Source organism: Hemitrygon akajei, chromosome 3, assembly GCF_048418815.1.
Source record: "Hemitrygon akajei chromosome 3, sHemAka1.3, whole genome shotgun sequence".
NCBI classification, from domain to species: Eukaryota; Metazoa; Chordata; class Chondrichthyes; order Myliobatiformes; family Dasyatidae; genus Hemitrygon; species Hemitrygon akajei.
The window spans coordinates 121,850,164-121,868,959 of NC_133126.1; the positions used below are offsets into that span (position 1 = coordinate 121,850,164).

The following is an 18,796-nucleotide window of genomic DNA, read 5'->3' on the forward strand; positions in this document are numbered from 1 at the left end:
ATCATATTTGACCTACCAAAATGAACCACCTCACCCTTGTCTGGGTTGAACTCCATCTGCCACTTCTCAGCCCAGTTTTGCATCTTATCAATGCCCTCCACACTATCCACAACAGTCCCAACCTTGTGTCATATGCAAATTTACTAACCCATCCTCCACTTCCTCATCCAGGCCATTTATAAAAATCACAAAGAGTAAGGATCACAGTAGAGATCCCTGAGGCACACCACTGGTCACCAACCTCCAGGCAGAATATGACCCATCTACAACCATTCTTCGCCTTTTGTGGGCAAGCTAGTTCTGGATCCACAATGCAATGTCCCCTTGGGTCCCATGCCTCCTTACTTTCTCAATAAGCTTTGCATGGGGTACCTTGTCAAATGCCTTCCTGAAATCCATATACACTACATCTACTGCTCTACCTTTATCAATGTGTTTAGTCACATCCTCAAAAAATTCAATCAGGCTTGTAAGGCACAACCTGCCTTTCACAAAGCCATGCTGACTACTCCTAATCATATTATACCTCTCCAAATATTCATAAATCCTGCCTCTCAGGATCTTCTCCATCAACTTACCAACCACTGAAGTAAGACTCACTGGTCTATAATTTCCTGGGCTATCTCTACTCCCTTTCTTGAACAAGGGAACAACATGCGCAACCCTCCAATCCTCTGGAACCTCTCCCGTCCCCATTGGTGAAGCAAAGATCATCGCCAGAGTCTCAGCAATCTCCTCCCTTGCCTCCCACAGTAGCCTGGGGTACATCTCATCCAGTCCCAGTGACTTATCCAATAGCTCCAGCACATCTTTATTCTTAATATCTACATCCTCAGCTTTTCAGTCCTCTGCAAGTCATCCCTACAATTGCCAAGATCCTTTTCCATAGTGAATACTGAAGCAAAGTATTCATTAAGTACCTCTGCAATCACTTCCGGTTCCATACACACTTTTCCACTGTCACACTTGATTGGTCCTATTCTTTCATGACTTATCCTCTTGCTCTTCACAGGCTTGTAGAATGCCTTGGGGTTTTCCCTAATCCTGTCCACCAAGGCCTTCTCATGGCCCTTTCTGACTCCTAATTTCATTCTTAAGCTCCTTCCTGCTAGCCTTATAATCTTCTAGATCTCTATCATTACCTTGTTTCTTGAACCTTTTGTAAGCTCTTCTTTTCTTCTTGCCTAGATTTACAACAGCCTTTGTACACCATGGTTCCTGTACCCTACCATCCTTTCCCTATCTCATTGCAACGTATCTACGCAGAACTCCATGCAAATATCCCCTGAAAATTTGCCATATTTTTTCCGTACGTTTCCCTGAGAACATCTGTTTCCAATTTATGCTTCCAAATTCTTGCCTGATAGCATCATATTTCCCCTTACTCCAATTAAATGTTTCCCTAACTTGTCTGTTCCTATCACTCTCCAATGCTATGGTAAAGGAGATAGAATTGTGATCATTATCCCCAAAATGCTCTCCCACTGAGAGATCTGACACCTGACCAAGTACATTTCCCAATACCAGATCAAGTACAGCCTCTCCTTTTATAGGATTATCTACATGTTGTGTCAAGAAACCTTCCAGAACACACGTAACAAACTCCACGCCATCTAAACCCCTTGCTCTAGGGAGATGCCAATCAATACTTGGGAAATTAAAATCTCTCACCACAACAACCATGTTATTATTACTCTTTTCTAGAATCTGTCTCCCTATCTGCTCCTCGATGTCCCTGTTACTATTGGGTGGTCTATAAAAATCACCCAGTAGAGTTATTGACACTTTCCTATTCCTAACTTCCACCCACAGAGACTCCGGAGACAATCCCTCCATGACTTCCTCCCTTTCTGCAGCCGTGACACTATCCCCTATCAACAGTGCCACGCCCCCACCTCTTTTACCTCCCTCCCTGTCCTTTCTGAAACATCTAAATCCTGGCACGTGAAGAAGCCATTCCTTCCCCTGCACCATCCAAGTCTCTGTAATGGCCACAACATCATAACTCCAAGTGCTGACCTATGCTCTAAGCTCATCCGCTTTGCTTATAATACTCCTTGCATTAAAATAGACACAGCTCAAACCATTGGTCTGAGCACATCCCTTCTCTATCAGCTGCCTATCCTCCCTCTCGCACTGTCTCCACTGTATACAGTGCGGCGCCTCCTGGCATCTCGCTGGGTGTGTTGTAAGTTCCAATACCTTGTGGACTGGGAAAGGTATATTCCAGAAGAACGTACTTGGATCCCGGTGAAGGACATCTTGGACAAGTCATTCATCAGGGACCACCATCAGACACAGGTCTGTGGCACCTAGGGAGAGGGGACCTATCACAACCACAGATTCAGCAGCGCAGCAAATACAGCAATTGCATTTGTGAATACATATGTGTCAGCTAAGTATTATTTAATTATGATGGTATTTAACTCCATTCTATTCATCGTAGTGCTTGTCAAGACTTGAGCAAAGCACAGCAATGCTTTGCTGCCTGCTTGCATTCGGCCTTGCCTGAGAAATTGGACTGTCGAGTCAACTGACTCTGTGTTTTATATTTACCGTAGATTCCGGATTTTAAGCCGCTACTTTTTTCCCCACATTTTGAACAGCTTTGAACTTTGCGGCCTTTAAAACGGAGCGGCTAATACATGATTTTTTTTCATGCCGCCGAAAACATTTTGCCTCGTAACAGTAGACCAATAAAATTGATGAGTAGTGCACAGAGGTCCAATGAAATTGTACGATAAATCAAGCGCACTTTCACAATTAAATTATTGTAAATCAGTCATTTGTACTCACCCTCATCAACATGGAAAACACTCGAAGAAAAGCATTGTGCTGCCTTTATGGCAGTTACTTAGTTTATAATATTTTCGCTTAGTAATTCATTTTCTAGTTAAAGTTAGAAGAGTTTTAACTATATTTGTTTTCTGTACTACATCGCGGGATGCTATGACGTCACACCCGGTTTCGCCGCGTCTTGTGGGAAAAATGCCAGTTTGCGAGGGGGCGAGGGGGCGAGCACATTAGCCGAGCGAAACGCTGCTTTTAAATGCTGTTTGCGATAAAACGGGACGGCGGGGGGGAGCGGCGGAGCGAAAACGCTGCTTTTAAGTTAAAGGCGATCAATAACTTTTCCTGGTAGGCTGCAGTATATATATTTTTTACCAGTCGTTAGGAGATATTGGAATGTTGTTCAGTAAAGAAGTATACGCAACGTATATTTAAAAGTAGCTGCGTTACAGGCACGGTTCGAAAAAAAGCATTTGCAATATGTATTTGTTTATGTTACCATATGGATTTAATTAAAAGTTAAAAAATCCTCACGTGTAATATCTTTCTGTGTAAATATCTCATATTACAACGTGGGACACCTGCGGCCGAAAATCTGGTGCGGCCTAAAATCCGGTGCGGCCTTTACAAGTAAAAAATTGATTTTATTTCTAAAATTAGAGCCAGCGGCTTTTAATCAGGTGCGCTCTGTAGTCCGGAATCTACGGTAGTTATTCCTTTCAGCCGCTGTGCAGGCTTCATTTTCCATTAGAGAGTTTTAGTTAACGGCCCTGTTTGGCTTTGCATTTTTTTTTCTTTTTCCCTCTAACTCTGTTCGCATTAAAGTCTGTGAACGATCGACCTGCTTCAGTGTCTCTCATTCAACACTTGGGCCATATCCAAACATAGTGACAAATGCATCCCTAAGTGTCCCGGACCCTCCACATACAACCTTTCCTCGCCACTTCTCAGTCAGGTTGTTTTCATTATATATATTTATGAACATAATCTCTCCAGTCCACTGAACCTTCTGGTTTCTCTTTGGCCTTTTCTTTCCCTATTTTAATACCCTAACCTAGTGGCTGGTTCAACTTGTTACGGGGTTCCAGACCTCTATTCTTTTCAAGCCCACGCAGGGCCAGCAAATTCTGTTGACCTATCATCAACTGACTTAAGTTGGGCAATTCATGATGCAGATCTTAATAAATCAAAGTTTGCACTTTATTGTCTCTGCACAAATGTCCACGTTGAACCCAGGCCAACAACTTAAACTATGAATTCTACTGTTCCCTCTGTACCAACACTCATTCAGATCACTTCTCCAATTTATGACCCTGAAATAGGGGATCTCTCATTGGTCAAGTAATTGATCCTTCTTCTCCCAGCCCCTGGATCGGGCATCTTTATGATAGATAGTATCCAGAGTTCTTGCTGTTTTGCATTCAAAGCCCCTCATTTTTATACTCTTTCCTTATCAGTTCAAATGTTGGGTTTCAATCTCGTTGGCTCAGGCCTATCTGGCTAATGTGTGTCAGTATTTCACTGGCTCTGATCCAGGCCAGCATCATTTTATTGTCCTTCTCACAAGTAACAACTTGTATTAATGCCTCTTTGTTCAGAATCAGATCAGACCAGCCAGTCACTGGGCTTGGGTTACTCTGGTCAGATGCAGCCACTCCTATTTATAAACTGGCATGTTACAAAAGAACACCTCGCAAATAACTTCCTATTTGGAAGTGATCTCTAGTTCAACAGATTACCAGGAGCATCACTGTATACACTTTAAAACAGTTTGATACCGCTTTTCCTGAGCAAAACCAGTTCACTAGACTGCTCACAAAGTGGAGATTACAGAGCAGCTTCACAAAATAGCAGCCTCCATTCCCTCAACTACATGGAAAGAACAAAGACAGTTAGTTTGTCTGCTTCCATTGTCCTTGACTTATTCTAGTTGGGTGTTTTCTTCCATATTTTGTCACGGTCCTGTCCATTAACAGCCGCTTGCTTTTCCTGTTTGCTGGTTAACTCCAGCAACGCTCCATGCCAAGATTAGTGTTGCCTGCTGCCTGTTTCCTGTTTGCTGTTCGGCTCCAGCAATGCCCCGTTTCAAGTTCAGTTTTGCCTGCCCCCTGTTCACCCTCCTGTTGGCCGTGCAGCTCCAGCCACGCTCATGCCCTCGTCTGCATCCTAACTCTATCTCCGTGCCAGTGTCCTGTGTTTGGGTTCGCCCATTCTGTGCAACATATTTTAATTTCTTCATGGCCAACATGTTGTTTTCTGCTGCTGTAGCCTACTCATTTCAAGGTTCAACTTGTTGTGCAATCTGCACACCAGTGTAACACATGGTTAATTGAGTTACCGTCAGCTTCCTATCAGCTTGAACCAATATGGCCATTCTTCTCTGATATATAAACTCAAGGGACTATTGTGCATGAAAATCCCATGAGGTTAATAGTTTCTGAGATATTCAAACACACCGTCTGGCAACAACAATCAAACAATCACATTTCTTCCCCATTCTGATGCTTGGTCTAAACAAGAACTGATCCTTGTGACTATATCTGCTTGCTTTAACACACTGATTTGCTGCCAAATGCTTAGCTGGGTAGGTATTTGAATTAATGAGCAAGTGTCAAGGTGTGCTTTATAAAGAGGCCACTGACTGTATGTCTTGATTCTCTAAACTACTGTCCATTCCCTTTGCATTCTTCACCTTTTCCTTTATTATCAAGGTAACTTTCTTCCCCTACCTTTATCATTTACACATCTGAAATACTTAATTCCCATCATTGTTCTCTCTAAAAAAACAAGAGGGAAGCTGAAGAAGTCTACCTAATAAAGTGGCCACTGAGTGTAAATGGGTGACTGGTTGATTTCCACCAGCACACTTAACTGTGCTCCTTGTAACTCTGCATCTAGTTTTAGGCTGTACTCAACTTTGCACTTGAACTTGACTAGCATGTCGTAGAAATTGTTGCAACTTGGTATAGTTCGTTTATCAAGACTGGCAAGGACTATTTCACCTGGCTCACGTTCAGTGTGGGTTGTTGCCAGAAAGCAAACAATTACCAAATTATGATTTTGTTTCACAATATAACTATCAACACTTGATCCCCTACAAGTTGTGGACCCCTGTCTTCTAGATTAAGTGCTAATTCACTAAAATTTTTCAAGCAAATTTAAGATTAATTGGCTGGAAAGAAGTTTATTATGTGTATTAATCCGAACTAAAGTGAATCTCAGTGGTATGTTCAAGTATGTAAGGAGAATTAAAATTTGGATTATGTGGATTAATCATGTACATATTATGGTGCATAAGATATGATAGTTGTGAGACAGGCAGAGAATCTATTTTATCAAAAAATATTTTTGGAACAAAACAGGCCTGAAATATATATAAAAATTTCGGTAAAATAACCATTTTTATAGCATTTATTCGACCTATCAATGACATTGACATAGGTGACCATTTAGAAAGTGCTATATATTGTTGAGCATATTCAACTAAAGGGGAGAAATTATACCTATATAGGTCCTTAAAATATTTAGTAATTTTGATACTAAGGTAAGTGAAATGGTTTTTGGCAGTATTAAAAGATATTTGATCATGATAATCAGAATAATTAATAGGAAAAATTCACTTTTATGTAAATTAAGTTTATATCCAGGAAAAAATACCAAATTCTGTAAATATAGATAACATAAAAGGAATAGATTTCCTAGGATTTGAAATGTAAACTAATAAATCATCCATGTTTAATGAAACCTTATGTAATTTATCCCCTCTCTTAATACCCTGCACAGAATTAGAATCCCTAAGAGCAATAGCAAGTGGTTCTAAAGCCAAATTAAATAATAAAGGACTGAGAGGACAACCCTGACGTGTTTCACTATATAATTTAAAATAAGGAGACTTTTGATTATTAGTTATAACTGCAGCTACCAGGGCCTGATAAATCAATTTAATCCAGGAAATAAATCCTGGACCAAAATTGAACCTCTTCAAAACCTGAAATAGATAAGGCCACTCCACCCTATCAAAGGCTTTCTCTGCATCCAAAGATACAATACATTCAGATTCTTTGGCTGAGGGGGAATAAATGATATTTAATAATCTTCAAATATTAAAATGTGAGTGCCTATTTTTGATAAATCCTGTTTGATTGTTTGAGATAACATTAGGCAAGATATTCTCAAGCCTATTAGCTAAAATCTTAGAGAGGATTTTAAAATCTACATTCAATAAAGAAATAGGTCTAGAGGATACACATTCCAGTGGGTCTTTTCCTTTTTTTGGAATCAATGCAATTAGTGCCTCATAAAATTTTTTAGGAAGGTTCCCAGAGGATATAGAATCAGTAAACATTTGATGAAGATGTGGTATAAGCATTTCATGAAAAGTCTTGTAAAATTCTACCGTATAACCATCAGGTCCCGGAGCTTTACCTAATTGCATAGAGGATATAGCCTTGGCTATCTCCTCTTGTTTAATAGGTGCATCTAACATATCAACATCTTGAATCGAAATTTGAGGTATGTTTAACCTTTGCAAAAATCTATTCATAATAATAGTGCTATCAGAGAATTCAGATTTATAAAGATTAGAATAGAAGTCCATAAATATCTTATTAATTTCATAAGGATCTAAAGTTTCTGTTCTATCTGGTCGACAAATTTTTAAAATCTGTCTTCTGACCATCCCAGCCTTTAAATGACCCACTACAAGCTTAGCAGATTTTCCCCCATGTATATAAAATAAACTTTTAGATTTAAAAATTTGCTGTTCAGTGGGAAAAGTCAGAAGCAAATCATACTGTGATTGAAGTTCGACCCTTTCTTTATATAGGTCTTCAGTAGGCTTAACTGAATAGGCTTTATCTATCTGTTTAATTTTATTATTAAGCACTGACAATTCCGCTTTAGTTTTCTTTCTCAAGGCTGCTGAATATGAGATTATCTGTCCCCTAAGAAAAGATTTCAAGGTGTCCCATATAACCAGATTTGACATTCTTTCAGTTGTATTAAATTCAAAAAATATAGAAATTTGCTCCTTGATCAAATTAACAAAAGCTGGATACTGTAACAATATGGGATTCAGTCTCCACTGTGACATTTTCAAAAATCTTTCCTAAAGCTTAAGGGTTAACTGTAAAGGCGCGTGATCTGAGAGTGCAATGATATCATATGCACATTCAACAATGGAGTTTAACAGACGTGTATCTAAAAAAAAGTAATCAATTCGAGAATACTTATGATGAACATGTGAGAAAAATGAGAAATCTTTATCATTGGGGTGTTTATATCTCCAAATATTGACGAGGCCATATTCTAATAAAATGAGTTAATACAAGCTGCCGGTTTATTAGGGAGCGACGGATTGGTTGATGACCTGTCAATCGCCGGATTTAAACAACAATTAAAGTCACCACCCATGATCAACTTATATTTGTTGAGATTCGATAACTCAGAAAAAAGTTTCTTAAAAGATTCAGAATTATCTACATTAGGTGCATATACACACACCAGAGCTACCTTTTGCTCACATAATAAACCAGTAACAATTAAATATCTTCCAATTGAATCAGTAGTAGTATTAAAGTGTACAAAAGGGATTTTGGGGCTAAGAAATATAGAAACACCTCTAATTTTACAATTAGACAGCAAGTGGAACTGAGGTCCTTTCCAAAAACATAAAAACCTGTCCTCATCCTGTTTTCATATATGATTTTCTTGTGCAAAAATAATATCTGCATTAAGTGTTTTAATTTCTGAAAAATCTTTTTACACTTAATGGGGTGATTGACACCATTCCAATTCCAAGATATTATATTAATTTTATTAACATCCATGTTTAAAATTGAATTTAACATTATATAAAAGAAATGTTACTCAAGTACAGATTAAACCAAAAGGCGCAGGTACAACCAAAAGGAGAGACGCATTTACGAAAGAGAAATCCATCAAAAGAACTGCCCAATCAAGGTAAAAACCTCTCCGATTTTGTCTTATGTTTGGAATAATAAAAGCTCTAGAGTGAATAAACTTTTATTGCAAAAACCAAAAAAAGATGGAGGACTGGCCTTACCAAACTTTAGATTTTATTGTTGGGCAATTAATATTCGTTATATTACTTTTTGGATTTATGATATAGATGACCAAGATCGCCCTTCATGGTTACAGCTGGAGGAAAATTCAGTACTGGGGTTTTCATTAGCTTCTTTATTAGGAGCTCCCCTTCCGTTTTCGCTCTCCAGAATAGGTAGACAAGCTCTCAACCCTATTGTTAAACATACTTTAAAAATTTGGCTTGAGTTTCGTAGATATTTTGAATTAAATGATTTTCTACTTTCTAGTAATATTTATTCTAATTTCTTTTTTAAACCATTAACTTTGGATAAGGCTTTTTTAACATGGAAAATTAAGGGAATAAAAACTTTTTTAGATCTGCTTTTGCAGGACTGTTTAATGTCCTTTTTGCAGTTAATGGATAAATATGATATCTCTAACACACATTTTTTCAGATACTTACAGGTTAGGAATTTTTTACATGATTTTTTACCAAATTACCCCTTGACCTGCTCTTTAAATTTGGCTTATGCTATTTCTCAGCTTAAACCTTTTCAAAAACGATTAATAGCTATCATTTATAAACAGTTAATGAATGCTCGCATGTCGCCTAATGATAGGGTTCAACGAATCTGGGAAGTAGAACTTCAACATTCACTTTCAGATAATCAATGGAGTAAAATTTATTATCTAGTCAATAATTCATCTATCTGTGCATGCCATACCTTAATTCAGTTTAAGATAGTACACAGGGCCTATATGTCCAAAGATAAATTGGTGCATATTTTTCCTAATATAAGCTCTATTTGTGACAGATGTAACACAGAAGTGGCTACTCTAACTCATATGTTCTGGTCATGTGTAAGTTTAAACCATTTTTGGAGGGATGTGTTTGGAATATTATCTAAAGTTATAGATGTGGATGTTCAACCCAATTCACTTACAGCACTTTTTGGGATTATTCCAGATGAAGCAAGCAAAGTGTCTGCTTCCGCTGAACATGTGAGAGCTTTTTCAACTTTACTGGCTAGGACAGCTATCTTGTTATACTGGAAAGATTCTAATCCACCTACGGTTTTCTATTGGCTCTCCTCTATTATGTCATGTTTAAGCTTGGAGAAAATTAGAAGCCAGACATTTGATACATCCTTTAATTTTGAACAAGTCTGGCGACCCTTTATTCAATATTTTCACATGATTTTATTTATTTTTCTTTATTCTCTTTTGGGAAAATCCTTATCTGTGAAGGTTCAGGATACTCCAGGTTACTGGAAGGATGTTTCTTTTTCTATTTCTCTTTTTTTCTAATTTTATCCTCAACTGGACTGCCCAATCTTTCTTTTTCTTTCTTTTCTTTTCTCCTTTTTTTTTGTTTTAGTTTAGTTAGTGGGGTTTTTCTTCCCTTTATCAAATAAAGTTTCCAATCTTTTTTTTATGATTGCTATGAGGAGTTGGAGTTTTTTTGACTATATTGTAATTATAACAGCGTAACATTTTACCTATCTGATCTTGACAATATATACTATCTGTTTTTGTTTATTTGTCTTTTATATTATCTGTTTGCTAAACTCCTCCTCTGATTTGTATATTCTTTATTCGAAAATCAATAAAAGGATTGAAAAATGAAATGAAATGAGACAGGCAGTAGGGCCAGTAGGATTTCACATGCCACATTTTTGAAATGTTCCTTTATAATGCGCATTTTTTGTAGAGGTGATGATCTTTTTTGGAGATCCTGAAAAGATCTTAAACTGTTGTCCATTACAACCAACAACAAATATTCTAAGATAAAAATCAACACACACAGCACCTCAGCATCTATGGAAATGAACAAACAGTTGACGTTTCGGGCCAAGACTTTTCTTCAGGATCTTCCTCCAAGATGTTTGCTTGGAAAAAGGGGACGGAGAAATGGAATAGGTTGATCCTCATTAATTGGGGTTGGTTGTAAAATGAATATTAATCTAGTTCATTGAATATTATTGGACAAGATGCATTTTCCAAGGGGTTTGTTGGAAAATTTTCCTTGCAGATATACTATCTTTCCACGGACAATGGTAGCAAAAACCTCTCCTTTCAGTTGGCGTCCAAGATATGGAGTCAGCTGGAGGAGAAATATAATTCCATATTTTTAATTATCAAAGTCATTGTATTTGAGAAGTATCTGATGGGAAGGAATTATAATGCAGCCAACTTGAATTTCTTTCTATTTCAAACTTGAAGTGACCAGACTAAGATAACTGTAAGGAATGTATAATGTTGTGTGGTGTGCATAGCGCTGAGAGGAGGGTTCTTTGACCTGCAGAAGCTGGAAGTGGGAGTTGTATCCTCAAGGATGAGGAGTGAGGCCGGCTGGTGGTGTAGTGGCATCCATACCAGATTTGGAGTGAGTGATCCTGGTTTTGAATGCAGATGGCCTCTTGCACGCTTTCCATCCATGCTGGGTTGACCATCAAGCTAGCAACTCCGCCTCATAAAAAACAGACAAATGCTAAAGAAGTGGCATGGATGTGCAGAGAGGAAAAGAAAGTTTAGGAATGAGATGAAGAACTTCATTTAAGAGATTAGGAATCTTAAGGAACTCTTCAAATGGTGTATTGCACAAAGAGCTACAGAGAGACAATGACGTTAGCAGCAAAACCTTTCCCAGGGTGTTACACAGATATTAAGTTGTCAAGGATATCAGAAAAAATGATTGATAGGTTTTTGCATTCTTAACAGATTTAAAGTGGTCTTGACATGGATATTAGTGTACAGTGCAGCAGAGTGAACTATATAGCCTACCTCAGTCTTTATCAATTTCATTTAAACCACCTTCCACCCACTCTCCCCTCCCAAATACAGAAACAATGGGTGAAAGGAGAAGGTTTTACTTTATAAGTAAAGTCCCTTGGTGTGTTTTGTTGATGTAGTAGAGAAAAGGTAGGATCAGTTATTTGGGGTAGGATGGGAGTTGGGATATGGTTCACCATGTTTGTTCATTTATATTAAACTATTTACATATCCATGGGTGGGAGTCTCCAAGGTGAAAAACCTGTCTAATTGGGAACAGCTTCTGAAGGGGAAGATATAACACTGTGTTCCTTGCTTTGTGTGGTTAGCCTGCGTGTATATCTTTCTATTCAATTCTTAGAAATGTATCCTTGCGGAAGCAATAACATGTAACATAGAAGTGAGAGCAGGTCGCTCAATCCTTGTGTCTGCTTGGCCGTACAGTTGGGTCATGGCTGTGAAATGGGTTTCAAAATAGAATAATCAAAATATACCGTCCTGTTGTTCGAAAGTACAAATGGCTCACGGCTCACGGGAGCTCACGGGAACCCCATTTCCACACACACTTTAATCTCATTGAAGCCTCATTCCCACTCTGCATCTAAACTCACTTAACCACATTGCCTTATTACTTTTAAACTCTCTGAAGCCCCACTTCCCCTGCTCCTTGTTAAGTCAGTTGGCTCCCCAGAAACATTATATGATAATGTGACATTTTCTTTAAAAAGTTACATTAGTAGGAGTATTCCTGAAGCTCAGGAAATGATCCAATCTGGTACCTCCAATTTCCTGAGTTTTGTTATAGGAGTTTTACTGCATCTTGATTTTTTGGTACTATTTAGGTGCTGTGACATCAATCCCATGTGTTCACAGCTATATAAGCCTTTCCAGTCATTGTTTTGATCTGTCTGTCTTGTAGTTAGTTCTGCCAATACTCAGATTGACTTGATAATTAGGAACAACTCATTATGAGGGGTGATTGATAAGTTCATGGCCTAAGGTAGAAGGAGTCAATTTTAGAAAACCTAGCACATTTTTTTCCCTACATTTACACACTTAGTTCAGCAGTTGTGGAGCATAATGATTCCTTTGTAGAAGTCGGCGTCTTGGACCTCCATAAGTTCGTGGCCTAAGGTGGAGGAGATGAGTTATTAACTTCAAACTTTCTGCATAATCACTCAAAGAGTTGAACTGCATGTGCATGTAACGAGAGCTGTATAACTCATCTCCTTCTACCCTAGGCCATGAACTTATCAACCACCCCTGCTGTCGACCACTTCTGAAGGTTCAAGATGCCGACTTCTACAAAGAAGGATCCGTATGCTCCACAACTGCTGGATTAAGTGTGTAAATGTAGGAAAAATAAATGCGCCAGGTTTTCTAAAATTGACTTCTTCTACCTTGGGCCACGAACTTATCAATCACCCATCATATGTCAGGCAGAAACACTACCCAGGCCACAGTTACGATATAGATTAATTCTGTTATGTACTCCAGTTGAAGCTGGAGGCCAAACTGATTAGTTAAAATACTTACTTTATTTTTATGATGAATTAAGGTTTCTGTCACCTGCAAGCAACAACAGCAGTTTACTGAGCTTGCACTTAGATACGGGAAATCCTGTGGTAAAGCTGATAATGGTTTGTAACTTACCTCAAACTCCCTGTCAGGATCCCATATTACCATGTCAGCATCCTTACCGGTGACAAGAGAGCCCTTCCTGCTCTCCATGCCACATAACCTGGCTGTATTTTTACACATCAGGTTCACTGTGTCCTGTATGGTGAAGCCACGCTGCCGTGCAGAAGTCCAGAACAGGGGAAGGCCTTTTAACAGAGAATGATGTTGGATAGAAAAAATGAGTGAATCTGAGGAATCCTGGACAGCTTTCAATTATTTAACTGGTGAGAAATGTTAGAATCCAGAAGTCAGCATGTTTCGTGATGTGCTTTTGCTAAAGGTCCCTTTGACTTGGGCAATGATGTGAGAAAATAGTGCCTTGTAAAAGTATTCAGCCCCCAACCCCTTGTTCAGATAAATGAGTATTACAGCCAGGAATTTTTGATCAAATTAACTGAGAATTTTTATTTGTGAATCAGTCACATGCCCCTTTTATTCCCAGTAAAGTCCAAAAAACTACGAAAAGCATGAAAAACTAAAAATGCCAAAATTGAAATATCAGCAGTTAAAAAGTATTCATCCCCCTTTCCTCTGTACTTAGTTGAACCACCTCTTGCAAATATTACAGCCTGTAACCTTTTTGGACAAGTCTCTATTGACTCTGCAAAATGTGATAGGAGGAAGATTTGCCCATTGCTCCTTGCAAAATTGCTCAAGCTGTGCCAGGTTAGTCAGGGAACAGCAGTGCAGAGCAATCTCAAGGTCTTACAAGAGATGTTCGATTGGGTTAAGGCTGACTGGGCCACTCCAGGACATCAAATTTGACCACTGGAGCAGCAGGTCCACAACAGTTGCCATTGCATTGGCTCTTCAGTCAACTCTGGAACACCTGAACAGTGAAGATGGATAAGGAGCATAAGGATGCTCTTTATCGACTGCAGCTCACCTTTCAACACCATCATGCGTAGTCCCTGCTCTACTCGCCTTACACTTACGTCGGTGTGGCTAAGCACAGTCAAGTGCCATATTCAGGTTTGCGGCCGTAGGCCAGAACAAAGGTGGTGATAGATCAATCAGCATAGAAGGGAGATTAAAAATCAACATAACAACACTTGATGTCAGAAAGACCAAGGAGCTGATTATTGACTTCAGGAGAAGGAAACCAGAGGTCCATGAGTCAGTCCTCATTGAAGGATCAGAGGTGGAGAGCATCAGGAATTTTAAATTCTTCGCTGTTGTTATTCCCAAGCATCTGATTTGGGCCCAGCACCCAAATGCAATTACAAAGAAAACACCTGTGCTTCCTTTGGAGTTTGCAGAGATTTAGCATGACAACTAAAACGTCAACAAACTTCCACAGATGTGTGGCAGAGAGTATATTGATTGGCTGCATCACAGCCTAGTATGGAAACACCAATGCCATTGAATGGAAAATCCTATGAAAAGTAGTAGATACAGCCCAGTCCATCATGGGTAAAGACCCCCCAACCATTGAGCACATCTACATGGAACACTGTCACAGGAAATCAGCATCCATCATTGGGACCGCCATCACCCAGGACATGCTGTCTTCTTGCTGCATCAGGAAGAAGGTACAGGAGTCTCAGCATTCGCACCACTACGTTCAGGAACTGTTACTACCCCTCAACCATCAAGCTCCTGAACCAAAGCGGATAACGTCACTCAAATTCACTTCCCCTTTATTGAAATGTTCCCACAGCCTATGGACTCACTTTCAAGGACTCTTCATCCCATGTTCTTGATATTTATTGCTTATTTATTTATGATTATTATTAATTTCTTTCTGTATTTGCACAGTTTGTTGCCTTGTGCACTCTGGTTGAATGCCCAAGTTGATTCTGTTATATTTATTATTCTATAGATTTACTGAGTACGCCCACAACAAAACTAATCTCAGGGCTGTATATGGTAACAATCTGTACTTTGATAATCAATTTATTTAGAGCTTTGAAAAGCATCTCCACAGCACAGTGCTATCTCCACCATACTGTACAGATCATACCACACCTGCAACCTCGTGTTGAGGCCAAAAAATTTCACTTTAGTCTCATCCAACCACAAGACCTTTTTCCATATCTTTACAGTATCTTTTAAATGATGACTTGCAAATCTTCACAGGCAAGGATATGCATTTTTTAAAGCCAGGGTTTCTTTCTTGTCACTCTTCAACGACATCTTTTTGTGCAAGTCTTTAGAGATTGTGGAGCCACGAACTTCACCTCCTGTTGCAGCCGCTGACTTCTGCAGCTCACTCAGGGTGACTGATGCTGTCACTGTGGCCTCTTTTGCCAGTGCCTTCCTTCTCCAGTGACTAAGTTTAGAGGGTCGGCCTGAACAAAGCAGCATACTTTTCCACCTTTTCACGATACACTGCACAGAGCTTCAAGGCATATTCAGTGCCCTTGAGATGGTCTTGTTCCCTCCCCCAGATTTGTGTTTCTCTAATATCATTTCCTTGACTTGCCTTGAATGCTCTTTATCTTCATTTTGGTTTGGTCTGTTGAAAATCTACCATACTGTTGGATCTTTCAGAGAAGGGATATTTGTTCTTATGAATTCCTCCAATTTTCTATATCAGCAAACTGGGGGAGTTGGTAAGGTAATAGTATATTGCACCTGAGGAAAGTTAACGTAGTAATTACAAAAGGGATGGATACTTTTCAACCTCACAATTTTGGTTTTTAATTTTTTGTAAATTGTTGACAGGTTTTGGAAATTTTCTTTTAATTTAATATGATACACATGTTTTGTAGATTAGCTCAAAAACCCTACGTCAATATATTTTAAATTTAGAAAATGAAATAGTAAAATGAGAAAACAGTTGTGGGGCTGGATCCCTTTTCAAGGCATCGTATAAAGGATGGACACTATTGTATTTCATTTCGCAGTCACTTAGATCCTCCAAATGAACTGGGAGATGCTGAATACTACGTATATCTGTTGACAGTAAATGACATAACATTAACTAGGGACATTCTGTTCATGGTTAATTATTGATGTTTGTGCTGCAATATTATCTGTCAGAACCTCCATTGAAAAATGTCTACTACCTGGTCAAGTTCTTCATAACCTATAAACTAATTTTGAAAATTCTTTGTCGCTACTGTCAATAAACATGAAAAGACTATTTTAAAAATCAGTTAATCTACTTGATGTTTTGGATTGAGAGAAAAAAAATGGATAAAGCACCCACACCCCAGAATCTGCTCTGTAGCTTACATTGACAGAGGAAAACTGGTGATAACATTTCACCTGAACCCGACATGTTTTCGGAATGGGGTAAAAGTGCTCCCAACTGTCACAACCTGACGTCACTTTAGTTAAGTAGTCAATCTGCTGACAGTTTTCTCAGTTTACAGATCTGACTCACCAAACTGCAGAGAAGAAATCCCTCCCCAGGCCTTGAGGAAGTTTCCAGATCTGAGTCGTTTGAGATCAGTAGTGCATGGAGAATGATCAGAGACCACCATATCGATCTTTCCAGCTTTCAGTGCAGACCACAGTTGTTCCTGTGTGGGCACAGGTAGTGATTAACTGACAGCACCATTACTCTGTTCTCCAATACAGACTTTTGCACATGGGGAAACAACAAGTGTTTAATTAAAGAATACTCAGCAGGCTGTGGAGAGTGAGAAATAGTTAAACTTAAGGAAAGGAAATTAGAAGATGAAAAAGTTTAAAGTTACAGTCCAATGGGGGGGGGCATGGGGACAGAGAGAAACAATTCACAGCAGATCACAAAATTAGTAAGTCTAAAACAGAAACTCGTCAGGGCCTTGGATTTCCATTAAGATGGTGGCACATTTGATCACAGCAGCTTCTACGGGGTCAACCAAACGTGTTAAACGTATTTTTTACGATTGCAAGACTCTGTTAGATATTGTTAATTTGAAGTGCTGCAAGTCCAATTCACTGATTTATTGGCGGGGTGGTGGGCAGGGGAGCGGCGTAGCCTCAGTCGTAGTGAGGACTAAACCTCAAGCTGCAGTGTCCCCTGCTTACAATCGTCAAGAGAGAAGCGACAGAGTCGATGCCCTCCAATGGCTGTGTCATGGCACAGCAACCAAGCTGAAGCTGGTGCTGCCAGAAGACAAGTCATATTGTGTTTGATTGCAGATTTCTGCAACATTCAATGACTCAGGGTCTTGGAGTATATTTTTTTGTGTGACTGCATATTACTGATATTTCATATGTGCCTGCTATTTTCCATTTTATATGTGCTATATTTTATATATATGTACCTCATGCTGTGTGTGACTTTTGTAACTGTGTTTTGCACCTTGACCACGAACTAACTCCGTTTCATTTGGCTGTATTTATGGGTATTCGTGTATGGCTGAATGACAATTAAACTTGAGTTTAAACTTATATAGGAGAGGGGAGCTTTGCAGTCTGGACAACCTTTAGATCAGGGATTTCCAACTTTTTTGTGTGCCATGAACTCCTACTGTTAACAGAGGGGTCTGTGGACCCCAGGTTTGGAACCCCTGTTGTAGATGTCACAATTTTCACACCTACCATCTGTGTACTGGAATGACAACTGTAATTAGATCAATTTCTTCAAGGACACTTCGAGGAAGTAAGTGGCAGTCCATGTTTTGTTTAACTGGATTTTTAGAAGGCCTTTGACAAAGTGACACACGTGAGGCTGCTAAACAAGTTAAGGGCCCATAGTATTACAAGAAAGATACTAGCATAGGCAGAAGACTGGTTGTCTGATAGAGGGAAAGAGTGGGAATACAAGCGGCCTTTCTAGTTGGCTGGCTGTGCCTAGCAGTGTTCCACAAATGTTGGAGTTGGATGCACTACATTTCATGATATGGATGATGGAATCGATGGCTTTGCGCTCAGGTTTACGGATGACACAAAGATAGGTGGACGAGCAGGTAGTGCTGAGAAAGCAGGGAGTCTGCAGAAGGACTTGGACAGATTAGGAGAATAGGCAAAGAAGTAGCAGATGGAATACAGTGTAGGGAAGGAAATGGTCATGCTCTTCAGTAGAAGGAAGAAAAGGGAGGACTGTTTTCTAAATGAGGAACAAATTCAGAAATCAAAGGTGCTAGGAGTCTTCAGCATACTCATGCAAGAGACCATTAAGGTTAACTTGCAATTTGAGCCTGTAGTAAGAAAGGCAATTGCAATGTTAGCATGCATTTTGAGTGGACTGGAATATAAAAGCAAAGATTTAAAGCTGAGACTTTTTAAGGCATTCGTCAGATCACATTTGGAGCATTGTGAGCAATTTTGGGCTCCATATCTAAGAAAGGATATGCTGGCATTGGAGAGGGTCCAGAGAAGGTTTAAGAGAATGATCCTGGAAGATAAGGAGTGTTTGATGGGTCTGTGCCTGTACTCACCAGAGTATAGAAGAATGAGAGGGTAATCTCATTAAAACTTACTGAATAGTGAAAGGCCTCTGGTCCTACACTCTCCCACTATTGAAAACATCCTGGACATGAAGAGGACGTTTCCCGTAGTGGGAAAGTGTAGGGCCAGAGTTCACAGCCTCAGAATAAAAGGACATCCATTTAGAACAGAGATGAGGAGG

The 18,796-nt window shown here is 39.2% G+C and overlaps 1 protein-coding gene across 3 annotated transcripts in view; it reads right to left on the reverse strand.

Moving 5' to 3' along the window:
* The window catches only part of LOC140725351 (allantoinase, mitochondrial), an 86,940-nt gene that overhangs the window by 38,222 nt on the left and 29,922 nt on the right, over window positions 1-18,796 (reverse strand). For 2 of the 3 annotated variants that reach the window (XM_073040699.1, XM_073040700.1), the window contains exons 8-10: window positions 16,619-16,757; window positions 13,261-13,433; window positions 13,144-13,176 (exon numbers count right to left, since the gene is read on the reverse strand). In XM_073040699.1, the coding sequence (XP_072896800.1) occupies window positions 13,144-13,176; window positions 13,261-13,433; window positions 16,619-16,757 (345 nt within the window). Of the gene's footprint in view, window positions 1-8,104; window positions 10,940-13,143; window positions 13,177-13,260; window positions 13,434-16,618; window positions 16,758-18,796 lie in introns of those variants that run through there. The other variant, XM_073040701.1, reaches the window with a different exon arrangement.